The sequence below is a fragment of the Artibeus jamaicensis genome, unplaced genomic scaffold (assembly GCF_021234435.1).
Source record: "Artibeus jamaicensis isolate MK-2021 breed Jamaican fruit bat unplaced genomic scaffold, CSHL_Jam_final scaffold_369, whole genome shotgun sequence".
NCBI lineage: Eukaryota > Metazoa > Chordata > Mammalia > Chiroptera > Phyllostomidae > Artibeus > Artibeus jamaicensis.
This window is the reverse complement of record NW_026522042.1, coordinates 28766958-28781556: the sequence shown is the minus strand read 5'-3', so window position 1 is coordinate 28781556 and position 14599 is coordinate 28766958. Positions and strand designations below refer to the sequence as shown.

Genomic DNA, 14599 nt, shown 5'->3' with positions numbered 1-14599 from the left:
TGGGAAGAGCTGAGTACAGAGTAGAAGGCCAGCAAATTCTGTCTGCTATTAGTGCTGTTGAGTCATCCTTATCTTATGACAAATTAGGTCATTAAAGTGACATCGAATGAGCATAATGCCAAGTTTCCAATTATAGGGTAAATTTTTTTTAAAGAAAGAGGAATCCAGGGGCATTTAAGCAATGACAGAAGGAAGAGTAAAGGGAAGGATGGTGCACATTAAGATTTTAATGCTGAAAGGGTCCTCGGGGATAACTCCGGACTCTCCTCTCCAAAACACATCATGGAGAAAATTGAGGTCCGAAGAGGTTAAGTGGTTTGTTCAAAGTATCCCCACTTTGTTACTTACAGAAATGTTGGAAGCATGAATAAATCTGTTTGTATGTGGAGGAAATCAGAATGGCTGGAATGGGGTGTTGGGAGAAGACAGGGAACAGTTAAGTGCATCCCTAGGGGCTAGTCTTGTTTTTCCTAATGCGGTCTGGGACAAAATGCTAATACCTTCCAATATCTAAACGTCAAAGCTGTTTGCCTTTTCCTGGGTACACAGAAAAACTATAATTCCCAGCCCCCTTGCATGTGGTTGAGGCCATGTGACTAAGTTATGGCCACTGGAATTTGGGGAGAAGGGAGGTGTGCCACACCCAGGCATGGCCCATATAGAGCGCCTCTGCAGGATCCTCAACTCCTCCATCCATGCTCTCCCTGCCGCGTGGGCTGAGGATGGAGGGACCATAAAAAAGAGCATCCTGGATCCCTCCATGGCAGCACGGAACACAACCCAGCCCTTCCACACTGCACTCTCACAAAACTGAGGACTAAGGCTTTGTCTGCATGGCTAGCCACTGAGAGCACAGGGCTCTGTTAACAGCAGTCAACTCAACTTGATGAATGGGCTCTGATATTAGTAAAGTCTTAGTCTTCATCTGTATAAAATATACCTGAGCAACTTTAAATCCTCCAAGTTAAGAGAAAAGGAAAGTAGGTGTTGAATGAATGGGTAGATAAAACAGCTCTTGACAGGGAATTTTCACCAAGGGAGTGAATATAAGAAATGAGTACGGGGACAAATCATTCCACTATCTTAGGATTCCAACCCATGGGCCTCGGCCTAGCATAAACCGTGAAATTATTGCACAGGGAGTCAAAACAAACGCATCAGCCTGACATTGTCTGAGAAAAGCACAACCAAAAACAAAGAATCGCACTGCATTAATACTGAGTTCTCTCCTCTACCCAGGATACACTCACTGAGAACTTGCGTGCAGTAGGTCCCATGAGAGACGATACGCTTGTCCTTAAAGGAGCAAAAAGGAAATATTCTTGGCTTTGTGGGTCAGTCTCTGTTACAACTGGTCAGCCCTGCTGATGTAGAAGTCACAGCCAACACTACAGGAATGGATGAGTCTGTGTCCCAGTAAATGTTATTAACTATGGTCACCAGAGAGCAATATGCAAATGAAAGAGCATGGCTGGGTTTCAGTAAAATTTTAACTGAGATACACACCTTAGTTTGCAGGTATGTGATCTTATTAAAACACTTAAGTGGTTTTAATAAAGATTGCTTCTAAGATTCCTTCTGCTTCTACACTATGAGTTTAAGAATATATTTGATAAAGGCAGAAAATAAATAAAATTTATAATCATGGTTTTTGTGGACTACAGGGGAGACCGGTCTCCTCTTGTTCAATATAAATATAAAACTTGATTTTTAAATGAATTAATGTGATTATCTAATTTAAATATTCTAAATTATTAGTTAATATATTATTGTTTAAATTTTACAGATAAATTCCAAGAGAGGAGGATAATATTGTATTGTTATGACCCATTAAAGAAAGTATTAGTATTATAAATTCACTCAATTAATTTTAAATTTAATTTCATATTAATAAAAGCAAGAAATTTAAACTCAAGTCTCCCAGCAGTTTCTTTAAAAATTGCCGCTAAGGTTTTATACATGCATTTGGTTAAATGTATGAATAAATCTAAAGAGGAAAATTCCCTAAGCACATGAAATACCTTATAAATTTAATCAAGTAATAGGCAAAGTGTCTTCTTCAAATATATGGAAACTGAGGTTGCAATCAACTCCCACAGAGTCGCTGCACCTGACACTGTTCACATTCAGAGCCAGGACATTCGTGGTTGAGCGTGGAGGGGCTTCCCTGTGCACTGCGGGGTTGTTAGCAGTGCCCCCCACACCCTGGTCCCTGCCCATCAGGTGCCGGTAGCAGTCTGCCCTGCCTGTGGGGACGACCAGATGTTTCCAGTGTGTTGAACAGCACCCAGTTGAGAAACACTGGTTTAGAAATTGCAACTCAATTCCCCAAACCCAAATATACAGGAAACAGAGTTAACACCTATCTTAACTTTCCAGAGACTTCTGATATTGACCAGGTAGCCAGAGATTTAACAGTTTTCAATTTAGAAGTGCTAGAGAGGCAGGTGGCAAATTGGAACATAGATTTCAATTTTTATGCTTACCCCTGCAGTCGTAAGTGAGAGACAGGCTGTGAATTCCTTTTCCCTCAGTAACAAAACAATATAAAAATGGATTTTGAGCTATTTCCCCAAAGAATGCTAGAAAGATAGCGAGGTTAAATGAGCTGCAGTCCCTTTGTGTTCTTAGGAGGCTGTTCAAGGAGCGTGTTTGTCGGGCCATCCAGGGGACGATCCCAGATGGACGAATGTGAATGAGTCTGGAGACCAGCTGTATTTTTATATTTTTCAGAAAGCTTTGTTCTTGCAAAATAACCACTGTGATCAAGGCAAGGAGAGAAGTGATACTGAAGAGCTGAATGTGTTATTATGACAAGTAGGAGAGACACATACTGGTAACCTGCCACATCTTCTATTACGATGCCTGAAAATGATTGGTTTTCAAGACGTAACGGCTACATTTCAGCACGCGGTGAGATCTGAGGGAATTTATCACAGCCTCCGAGTGGAAAGGCGCCTCATAAATGATAGCACATTAATATTCGATACTCTAGGTGGTGATGCAATCCAGGCTTTATTTCTGTAAATTAAAAGCAACTCTTGGTCTCTCACTTTAATACATTAAAGTATGGCGGCTGTTGATAAAATGAAAAGCATAGTACATGTTCCAAAGATAGCCATTTTACCTTGTGATATATTCATATGTGAATATTCCTGTGTGATGCCAAGAGATCTAACTCAAATGGATAATGCATACTCAGAGCAGTAATCGTGTGGGAACCTAATCCTTGCTCAGATCTTCACTGCCTTAGAAACTCTGCTAGCAAGGTCTCAACTTGACTAGGGAGGCAAAGACAACAAGACTTCTGATTTGGGTTCTGTTGACAACATCTGGCTCGCAGTGAGTTTTCCCATTCTGGAGCCGCCCCACAGAAGCCCACTGGTCTCACCAGTGGGTTCCACACCCTGAACCGCAGGCATGCCCAGCTATGAAAGGACAGCGTGACTCCTGTTGTTACACCAGCAGCTCACCTCCCATCCTTCCCTCACCACTCTGGCAGAAATAAGAGCTGGAACCCCCCTCTTCTGCCCTCACTAAACAACAGATTTGGGGATAACCAAGTTGCCATGTGGGGACCACTGTGACCTGAGGACAGGGAGAGGAAAAGACACACTAAGAGGTACTCGCCGTGGCCAAGAACCATGCTGGCCACTCGATGTGAGCAGCACGTTGAATTTGGAGGACACTGACAGGGTGGAAGGCCTCTGGAATTGTGTGGAAATCACTAAATTAAGTTCAAAAAAACATTATTCAATACTTGCCTTCTCAGGACTGATCCTAAAACAGCGTCAAGATGGGAGAAGAATTGGGAGAAAAGGAAAAGTGCAGAGCAGTATTGAGCAGACAGGTGAGTGAGATCAGAGCTGGGAATTACCTCTGTTGTTCTAGAATCATCCTTTGGGGTTCGAGTGTGCACAGTAGGGTGCCTATCACAGCAAGTATTTCTCATTGCTCTAATATCTAGGCTGCATTCCTTTCCTTTCCTTCATGTTAGGGACATGAATGTCAAGTTTACCCACACTCAGCTAATGGTAAGTTTAAAAAAAGAGTGAATGTGTTACTAAAGATCAAGGGATGAAAATGTTCACAGACATTTGAGTCTACCACCTGCCAAGTAACCTAATCTAATGCTCTGCTCTAATCTAATACTGAGGAGACAAAGAGAAATACAGGGCTCCTCACAGCACACACTGCAAATTTCAATGTGAGGCAATCGGTTCTAGTCAGAAATAAAGACTCTGAGGCTATAAAATGCATCAGAGGATCATTGGCCCAAAGAGTCTCAGGATTGGTTACAAGGAACAGATGGCTAAAGTGAGACTCGGGAGGGGCCATCTTTTTCTAGATTGAGAAGATGACAGGGTAACAGTGTTTCTGGGAGAGAGGACAGCCAGAGCGAACTCTTAAAGCTGGGCAATAACCTCCCATTTGGGAAGCTATAAGCAGCTTACGGACAAGGTGGAAGTGTCCCAAGGAGGTGGGGGTGATGGGGAGAGATGGGGGCAAGGCAAGCTGCCACCAGGAAATGGACCCTGCTGTTGAGAAGAGAGGGGGGCAAGATCAAATAAAGCTTGTCTGGCATTAAAAAATATCTATCGTGGACTCTCAAGTTTGATGCTCCCCATTTTTTTGCACATGGCTTGTTCTCACTGGACTCAGTTTCTTCATTTTCTCATATTTTAAAAAACGCTCTATCTTTGGAGAGACAGGGAAGAAGAACAGTATTAGCCTGAGACATCCAGATCAATCCAGGTGCTCCCTGGCAGACAATAACACTTCTATAATATAACTGAAGGTGTCCAAAACTGACATGCTTCTGTCACCCATGACCTAGAACTCCACTGTCCAACTGGGTCATGCTCAGCCCCACTTAGCTTTCAAATGCTGCTTAGTCAGAATAGGAATATGCTCTGAGAGTAAACACACACCAGAGTTTAAAGACTTAATACAAAAAAAAGGAACATAATATCTCAATTTCTTATAATATAATGGATGCATGTTGGAATGATCATTTTGCTATGAGTCAGGTAAAACCTATTATTAAAAATAATTTCTTCTGTATCTTTGTACTTGTTTCAGTGTGACTACCACAGATAATCTTAAATTACCAAGGAGGCTCATATCATGCTCTGGACAGAGCTGTGTCCAACACCAGTGCAGCCCTTTCTGCATCAGTGTGCCTCCTCTTCTTTGGAAAGAGTCTTGTAAATTAAAATAAAATATTCACAGAAATCAATAGTTTTGATGCAGAAACTTTATCAGAGACATGTAAAAAGAAAAAAAGTCTGATGGGAAGAACTGCCAGCTTTATCTCTCTCCACACTGAGTGAGCAGTAGGTTACCAAGCATCATACACAACCAAGAATGTGAGAGGAGATTCGTGCCTTGCGCACCAATGTGACGAGGGCTGTGCAGTGCCATCTGATATGAGGACTCTGTTGTCAAGGCCACCATTCAGAAAGCCCCTGGCGTCTTGCTTTGCTCTATGTCACAGACTATGATCTCTCAGTGAAAGGTGAGGCTGATGGTTTTCCCACCACTAACTATTCAGTTCCACCCATCACCTAATCCTGACTAGCACCACAGGCAGTGAGGACAGTGGGAAACAAGGATGAGAAACTCCGTCTCCCTTCCCACACAACAGTATCACACATGGGCTCATGACCAATGCCTCTCCCAAGTTTTTGTATCTATTTATTTTGAAGTAACACCAAGAAAAGCTGCAAGAAAAGTGCAATGGGCTCTCAGAAACTATTCACCCATACTTTTAGATTTCCCTTATTAACTTATTTTTCAGTTACAGTTTACATTTCAATGTTATTTTGAACCAGTCCCTATTAACTTTTCATCACATTTGCATTATTATTCTTTCTGCATGACTGTATGTGCATTACATGTATATAGTATCACACATACACATATTGGAGTTTTTCAAATCATTTCAGAATAAGTTGCAGAAATGATACTCTTTACCCCTACTTATCATGGTATGTTTTTTCCAAAGAACAAGAACATTCTCCTATATAACCATATGACAGGCATAAAAATCAGTAAATCAGTATTAATATATTTCTACTCTTTTATCTACAGACCTTAAAATTTTGCCAGTTGTCCCAATACAGCACAAACATTCTTTTTTTCTGTTCTAAGATGCAAGGGTTTCATTTGATAGTCATGCCTATTTTTCCTCTTCTTTGATGAAACACATCTTCATTCTTTTCATATCTTTAATGAGTTGGTGATTTTTGAAAATGAGAAGCAAGTCTTGTATAGAATGCCCCTCATTTTTGGTTTGTGTGCTGGTTTCTCGTGGTGAACTTGGTTACAGTTCTTGGCTGGAAGACTATGGAAATCTTCCTGCGTCTTTCTCAGCACATTGAGTCAGGAGGCTCACAGTTGCTCCCTGCGCCGTTGCCAGTGCAGGTGCATCCAACCTAGTGGTTATGGGGAAACTGACCAGGTCCTTCCACCATCAAGTCACAGTTTCCCTCTTACAATTAATAAGTATTTTATAGGTAAATACTCTGAGAATACATAAATACCTTGGTTATCATGAAACTCTCACCCATAAATATCAGCATTGATTTTGGCATTCTACAGTAAGGAAGATCAGTCCCTTCTGCCTCAATTGTTTATTCATTTTTTGTTAGTATATACTCATGAATTCTTAGTTTATTCAATGTGTTATAACCTGATACCATCATTATTTACTTTAACTTTAACAATCAAATTGTCCCAGATTTCTTCAGTGTGCCCCTTTCAACTTGACTCCTAGCTGCTTTCATCATGCCCTCATTGTTCTGTGAATACTTCCTTAGTTTGGGAAACAACCAACTTTTCCAGGTTTAGCTGGCACTTTTATTACTCAGGCCCTAGAATCAGCTACTTTTATAAGAAGCCTTGGTCTGTCCGGGTGGAGAATGAAATTTAGAAAGCTAACACTGTGTATTAAGTGTGCTCATAGCTGCTTTCTAGACCCTCTAAACCAAGAGAGCTAGGAAATCAGTGAATGTGCCTGTACATGCACATACCTACATTCTACTTTTTTAATATGCCAGATAATATATTTTATCATGAGAATCACAATGAGCATAATACAGCATTCCTATCTAATGAAAGGCCTATATTTTTATAAAATGTTGCTTAAAAATCAGTTTTAAAATGATATTTTGACTAAACTGCTGATCATTCTGAGTCATTATTAATGCATTAAAATTTTACTAACCAATCAATTCATTTAAAGACTTTAGTTATATACTAAATTTCAGTAGAAAGACAATTCATTGCCCGGTGTGATGAAACAATTTGGATAATAATATATTATTTATTATTATTATTCCATTTTAAAAGCATAAGCAATTACCACTTGTTCAGGAAGCACTGCGTCTTATCTCTTGTGCAGGCCTTACTGTATTTATTTTACCAGTGACACTCTGGGAAAGACAGTGCTTGTGGCCACTTCACAAATGAGGAAACCCACCAGGTCTCCTCATCTTCAAAGACCCTGCTTTTTACAAATACTGGCTTTGCTGGTGGGACTGGCTTATTTTAAGGCCCTGGGGAATCAGAGATCTAATATGAAGCTCCAGCTCCAAAGTTTTCAAAATGTTCATAAACACCAGCATCACAGAAGAATATAAACTCTCCAATCACTTCTTAGAACTCAAGGACATTAAAAGGGTGGCATTAAAAGCAATTGAATTCCAAGTGACACAGGCCCAGGATTCTGGCATGTGTTACAGGGAGCTCTAGAACCCTGGTGAAGGAGATATTTTTGCCATAACCCTCTCCTTCTCCAAGGGCACCCTTATCAGACCCTGGCAAAAGACTAGAGGGCAATGTGGGCCTTTATGTTTCAGATCCACCAACAAAATAAATACGCCACTCACACATGAGAGTACCAGGCTCCTTCTCCAAACAATAAACACAGACATAAGGAAATCGCATTTTTCTCTATCATCACTTATTCTTTGCTGTATATAGTTTTTAACACATATTTATGTTTACTTAATTATAAATTATAAAGAAGAAACAATGACTTTCTAAGGGGGTTGGCTTTTACAAGAATATGATAGCTAATAGCATCAAGATAAATAATCAATGACTATTCTAACTAGGACAGAAAAGGATGCTCCCAGACACTGAGGAAGTGTCCTTTGAATTATCTATCACTTGCGGCAGAGAAAGTCAGATGAGGCCCATGAAAGGAATTGGGGCTGCACAGAGGGAGAAAAGGGCCAAGCATGGAGGTAAGTGGGTGATGACTCATCTCAAGTAGGGCAGCCAAGAGTCCTGAGGCCTGACCCACTGATGCAATGAATCGCTGGAGCAGCCTAATTAGTACCTTTCTGTGCATCTGTCTTCATTCCCTCAAACAGTGAGCTAATTTGAATGGAAAATGAAAGCTTGAAAAAAAATAAATTGCACCTACCTGGATCAGAGACAAATCCTCAAGCTGTAACCTGAAGAGGTAGTTTCTACAAAATACAAAAAGAGAACAGGTTTACTTTTAGTAGATCAAAAAATTACAGTTCATACAAATCATGAGAACAAAGGAAAAACAATGACTTTTGGCTTCCAAAGCATCCTGCTGCTAAGACTGTATGTAGCACAATTTTCCTGAGACCTCAGAGTTCAAAATGGCATTTGATAATTCAACAGACACACATTCCAGATGGGCAACAGAGTTAAGGAACAAGGTGTGTGTCGGCCCATGTATGTGCATGTGTGAGACTCAGGTAAATCTACATTATTAATTGGCTCTCTTGATCTATGTGAATGGACAAAAGGACATGGGTATCCTATTCTGAAAGTAAATTTAAGTGAGATGATATAAAACCATTCTTCATATATCATTTTTACAGGTAATCTAACCCACCCAGTTTTATAATTAAAACATGTCCAGGTTTTGAGTTCAACAATGGTCTAAGTATTAGAGTGCTCTGTCTTGTCAGATGGATTTAGTGTATCATAAGTTTAAAAGCAGGATCTTTTCTGCCATCAAGGACTCGAAAGAGTCAGCCCTGCCTGTGTGTCAAGTGTGGAAAAAAATCAGAGGGAAGGAAACTATCAGCTTTCAACAGTGAAGGGGAAGAACAGAACAGTGCAATATACAATCAAGGTCAGTAGAGCACCGAGAGAAAAAGCCATAGGTATCGGCCACATGAGGCTTTGGACCCTATTACCGTGGCTTTTAGAAAGAACAGATGGGCCTCCCTCATGTGAGATGCTTTGGCTTCTAACTCAAATTGAAAAGGAACTTCATGCACATGAGGAACAGAGCACAGGAGCAGAGGCAGGGAAAACTGGCAGATAGCAATGGAAAGCAGACCCCGAGGATGCAGGACAGTGGGAAGGAGTCCCTGTGAAGCTAAGGCTATGTCGTAAGGGGCCGGTCCAAGGTTGAATCTTTAAAAAAAAAAAATCAAAAATTATCCAGCACCAGTAAGAAACAAGGTAGATCATTTTAACTACATGGGGAGGCAGGTAGACGTCAGAAGCAGAGGCTATCCCAGTAGAAGTAACAAGTAACTGTCCAGGGAGGCCAAGGGCATAGCGTAGAGGATGAACAGCCATGCCTCTGGTGTGCATAGGCATGGGGAGAACAAAGCAACAGGGCAGTTGACATCCAGCAGCACCCACACTGCTGGAGGAAGAAACGAGACGCTGCTCCCTTTCAGGGTGGTCTCAGGCATCTCAAGGACCAACCTGGGGTACTCAGACTTCTCATAATTTGTCCCCCACCATGGGGGCACTGCCATCTGGCAGTCAGCGAAAGTTGCCTCCCCCAACCACTGTAATAGTTTCTTTGCCACGTTCTTTGTGTCCCTGCAAATTAATCTCTGAAAATAGCCCCAGAAGCATGGCTGGCACATGGCACCTTACCACATAGCCATCTGGGGGAAACTTCCCCTCTCTTTATTACAGGTGAGTCCCAGCCTGTAATGAAGAACCAGATTAAGGAGGCCTTCAAGGAAGTAGCAGAGTCTATTTTTATTTAGTCGGGCACCATGCAGAGGCAAGGTTTCCAACAGAAACATCTTCCTGTGAGGGAAGCATGTGAATTCTGTGCTCGTATGGAATACCTAGCAAGGTCCCTCGCTAGGTAAGCTTCCCTAGAGGTTAGCCTGCATTTGAAGAGTTGCCAAGATTTCACCTGATGTAAAATAAAGGCCAGCAGGGCTCCCCTAAGAGAAATTAGAAATCTGTGCACACACAGTGAGATAAGTCTTTCAGGTGAGGAGCACACAAGTGGCTCCAAAAGTAATTACTGGCCACAAGGCAGGCCAGTGGCTCCTGACTCTCAGGCTGGGTTTATAAGTGGCCTCCTGGCTGTAGAGAGCTGCCAGTGGTCACTGCCCCTCTGTTACAGGACACCTAGTGGTTCAGATTATTTGTGCAAAAGCCAAAGCTCTATCACTTTATAAAAGCTCAGGAAGAAAGCTTCAGCACTTTATGCCTCAGTCTTCTCATTTGTGGAATGGAGCAAAGTCATAACTCCCCCCCTGAGGTGGTTGTAAGATTTAAATCCCTCCCCCACACCAAAAAAAAAAAAAAAGACAACCTACTAAGACCCCTGTCTCTGACACTTGTAAAAATGCAACCAATACAGCTACTACTAGACAGTTCATAAGAAATACTAAAATTTCCAGACACAATGAAATTCTCAGTATATTCTCCATGGCTGAATTTTGGGGGAAAAAAAGACGTTGTTTTTATTGTCTTGATTCTAGAACCCTGTTATCATGCTCTTTCCAACTCTCTGGCTCTGTAAATATTCTTGATTTTTTTTAAATGCTCATATTTTTAATTAGTAAATTACCTGAGGGCTTTGATGATATTACACGGCCATCCTGTGCCTCCCCCACTCCACCCACCACACGCCCCCCCACCCACACACATACATATGTGCATCCCACACCAGAGTATCTAGCACTGGGAACTTTCGAGAAAGGCAGCTCCCACGTGCACAGGAAGAGCTGAAAGTGCTTTCACAGCATTGAGGTGAGAAGATGGTGGTGTCCCTGATGTTCTGCAGACCTCTAGGTGGGACCACTGAAGAGAAGCATTTGAAGTCCTCTCTCCTGGGGGAGAGGCTTGCAGGAGGAACAGAGATCATTCTCTGAAACCCCTGGGTCCAGTTTCCAGCTGTTTTCTGTGGGGTAAGTACGACATACTGAATATTTGAGTTTTCCCAAAATTCATGTTAAAAATCCTAACCCCCAAAGGAGATGGATGGTATTAGGAGGTGGGGCCTCTGAGAGGGGTTTTGATCCCTCATGGACGGGATTATTACCCTCATAAAAGAGGCTCCAGAGAGATCCCTAATCCCCTCCACCATGTGAGAACACAAAGCTAGAGGCTGGCCATCTGCAACCTGGAAGAGGGCCCTCATCGAAACCCAGCCATGCTGCCACCCTGACCTGGGACTTTTAGCTTCCAGACCTATGAGAAGGTCCCTGTTGTTTATAAGCTACCAGTCTGTGGTATTTTGTTACTGCAGCCCAAATGGACTAAGATAGGAAGACACTGATTTTTTATGACAAACATGCTACATCTCATCTCCCAAGCAATTTTACCTCTGCTGACGATTCTTTCCCTGCCCTTCAGGCCCCAGTTGTCTGTAAAAGGTTCCACCACCCCTCCCTACCAGCCATCACCAGTGGATTTTAACTGTTTACTCTGCATTCACCAAACACCTCAGTATGGTGCCCTCAACAGCATCTTCTCAGCAACCACTCGGTATGGTAGGGGTGTTAAATAGGTGGATGGGAGGGGCAGAGAGGAGGAGCATGCTTCCTACAGAAAACAGCACAGTAATTATCAGATATTATCACTGCTGCCACCACCTCCACTGCCATCTTGATGAGGAGGAGCACCAAAGATTTGAACTGTTTCTTTGGTACACTCGGGGTTACAAGATGCAAGTTGTTGATTTTTTTAACCCACCTTCAAATTTTTTATCTATAAAAATAATAGAGTCCAAGAATTCCAGAGCTGGATTGGCATTCGAATTCCAGGGGGTATATGCCACTCAATTTGTAGGTAGAAAACCTTTTTTCAAATTAAGATGTACAATGTGATTTATCCAAGATTACTAGGATTCAGAGAAAATCCTGAAACCAGGATTAGAAACCAGCCTCCCTCCTTGTCTATTGTGTTACGTGGCTTTACCAATCAGGCATCCAATGCCCCCTTCCTAATTTCACTGGCAGTAAACACACACACACACACACACACACACACACACACACACAGCAATAGCTCTTCAAGTACAATTATTCCATGCCTTCATTGTCCAGTCCACATTTACAAATCATTTTGAGAAGACCCATGGTTTAGCACTGCTAATGACAACCTTTTGATTCTAGGTAATTGATTCTGGCCTTTGGGACTGTGATCTGACCGTAACATGTATGTGACTGCCCATTAAGAGAACATACTCATCCTGCTGGTCTGGCTGATGAGACAGTACTTCCTTTCTTCCTCCTATTTCTCATAAATTCTTCCTGAAACTGACTTATTTTAAGAGTGCTCAATTTTCTTCATTTATGAAATGAGAAACTATGTTATCTGTCTGCATATTTAAATAACACAAATTTCTGCAAAACCTTGACCATTTTTACATATATGAAATGACCAACACAGTTTGAGGAACATGTGACCATATCATGAAAGACTTCAAAAGATTTATCATATTTTTTCAATAAATTCCTGAAAATATACCTTTCAAGCACATTATTTTAGTTTTTGCCAATGAATAACACATTTTAACTAATCTGAAATGTCAGCATTTAAAATACAATTCTTTACTAATAAAAATTTATTCAGTAAGTATTTACCTATAATATGTCCATCGTAAAGTTTGTTGACTATGATGATTTGAAAATTTTAAAATCAGAATGATCAGATCTATACACTTGCATAGCCTCAACAAAGATTCAAGGTCTATTTTTATGTCAGTTGGTTTGTTACATTTTTGTTGCTTTTTAAAATTTGTTTGACTTTGGAGACAAAGAATTGGTAGGTGTTTTCAAATATGTGTTCAGTACATGACCGTGGTCTACACAAACCTCAAGGAAACAACTGAATGACTTGCTGAACTTTTCCCTATTAGAAATATGTAATACGATACATTTCAGCATTCACTTTATCTGTCAAGATTTTCAGCGATTTAAAAAATATTTTAAAAGATGAAGTAAAAATAAAATATTTGTGGAATTTCCTAGTCCCCTCATTAGAACCTAAGAATCTGACAAAACACAGTGTGGATTCTACTATTCTCAAACCTCTTTCCTCAAACTATCTACCTCCAAGTACAACTCCAAGTGCATTTTTGCTGTTGGAAAAATTCTAATCCAGCTAGCAAGATGAGGGACCTGAAATCTCCCCATACAACTTGATCCATTATCATTTAGGTCAACGATCTATGGAGTTATAGGTTACAAAAAGAAAGGAAATCTTCTAAATGGAATTAAAAAATTGACATAACCATAAGTGGGTCACTTCCACACTAAAGTAAGATCTATGGCCACCCCCGTAAGTGGCGGCTGTCTGGGGCATTACAGAAGAGGCAACCTCTTTATCTCGTGACTGTGAGCTCACAGAGGAGGGAAAACCCTATATGTGAGGTTCAAAGGAAAGGCTGCCAACCTTTCCAATGTGAAAGAAGTAATGCTTCTGAGTCCCTGCCAACAAGGAACGCTAACCAAATGTCTCATATTGGGTCAGTTTCCCCAGCAGGACAATGTTTTGAGCAACCCAAAGCATCTGAGTGGTCCATTAATCTCTATAACACCCTAGGTGTAGATAGGTAGTAAAGAGGAATATTACCATTGTTTAGGGAGAAAAGCAGTGGTGCACAAGTGTAGTAGTTGTACAGCTTAGGGGAGCTTCTCTCTGCTTCCATGTCCCCTCTCCTTATAGAAGTACAAACAAGGGTTTACCATGCTCTCAAGATTCACTTTAATGGCTCTAGTAAATAGAAGTATGAGCTTTTCTTTCCCTGGTACAGACCTAGTTCTCTCTTCAATGTTCTCGAATAAAATTTGACATTGCCCATTCAAATGTAATAAGCATATTACTTTCCGGAGTGCTAATATATGAGTAATTCACAGATCCAACAGACTGAATAATTCAGATCACAGAGCCATTACATTTGGCAGACACAAACTGACAGTTTTGAAGCCCATTCATCCCTTACTCACTAGACATCTGAGTACACGTCCACCCTCTTCACTGGAGTTTATTTCTTATTGACTATATATCTGAATAACTCATCCCTGTGTCCCATCCCCAGAGGCCTATTAGCAACAAATCACTAAGCACAACAATATATTCTCTGAGGGAGTGGTACGGACTTTAATAGACGAAGTTCATTTGTATCCTCATGTAAAGTAATAAAATTCAGCTGGCATTAAAGAAAAGGTTGAGCCATCACGAGCATATTAACTAAATGACTCCTTTTATCTAGAGACACTATAAAACTTAATTCTGACCTCCATTAATTATGAAAGACACAGGTGTTTTAAAAATGACATTCTCTTAGAATAACTCAATTGGTCTCTGATGAATATAGCTATAAAATCAAAGAAAA

At 40.9% G+C, this 14599-nt stretch overlaps 1 protein-coding gene across 2 annotated transcripts in view; it reads right to left on the bottom strand.

Annotated features, from left to right (window-relative positions):
• Positions 1 to 14599, bottom strand: part of SEMA5A (semaphorin 5A) — a 440583-nt gene that overhangs the window by 216616 nt on the left and 209368 nt on the right. For both annotated transcript variants that reach the window (XM_053657221.1, XM_053657222.1), the window contains one exon: positions 8435 to 8480. In XM_053657221.1, the coding sequence (XP_053513196.1) occupies positions 8435 to 8480 (46 nt within the window). The remainder of the gene's footprint in view (positions 1 to 8434; positions 8481 to 14599) is intronic.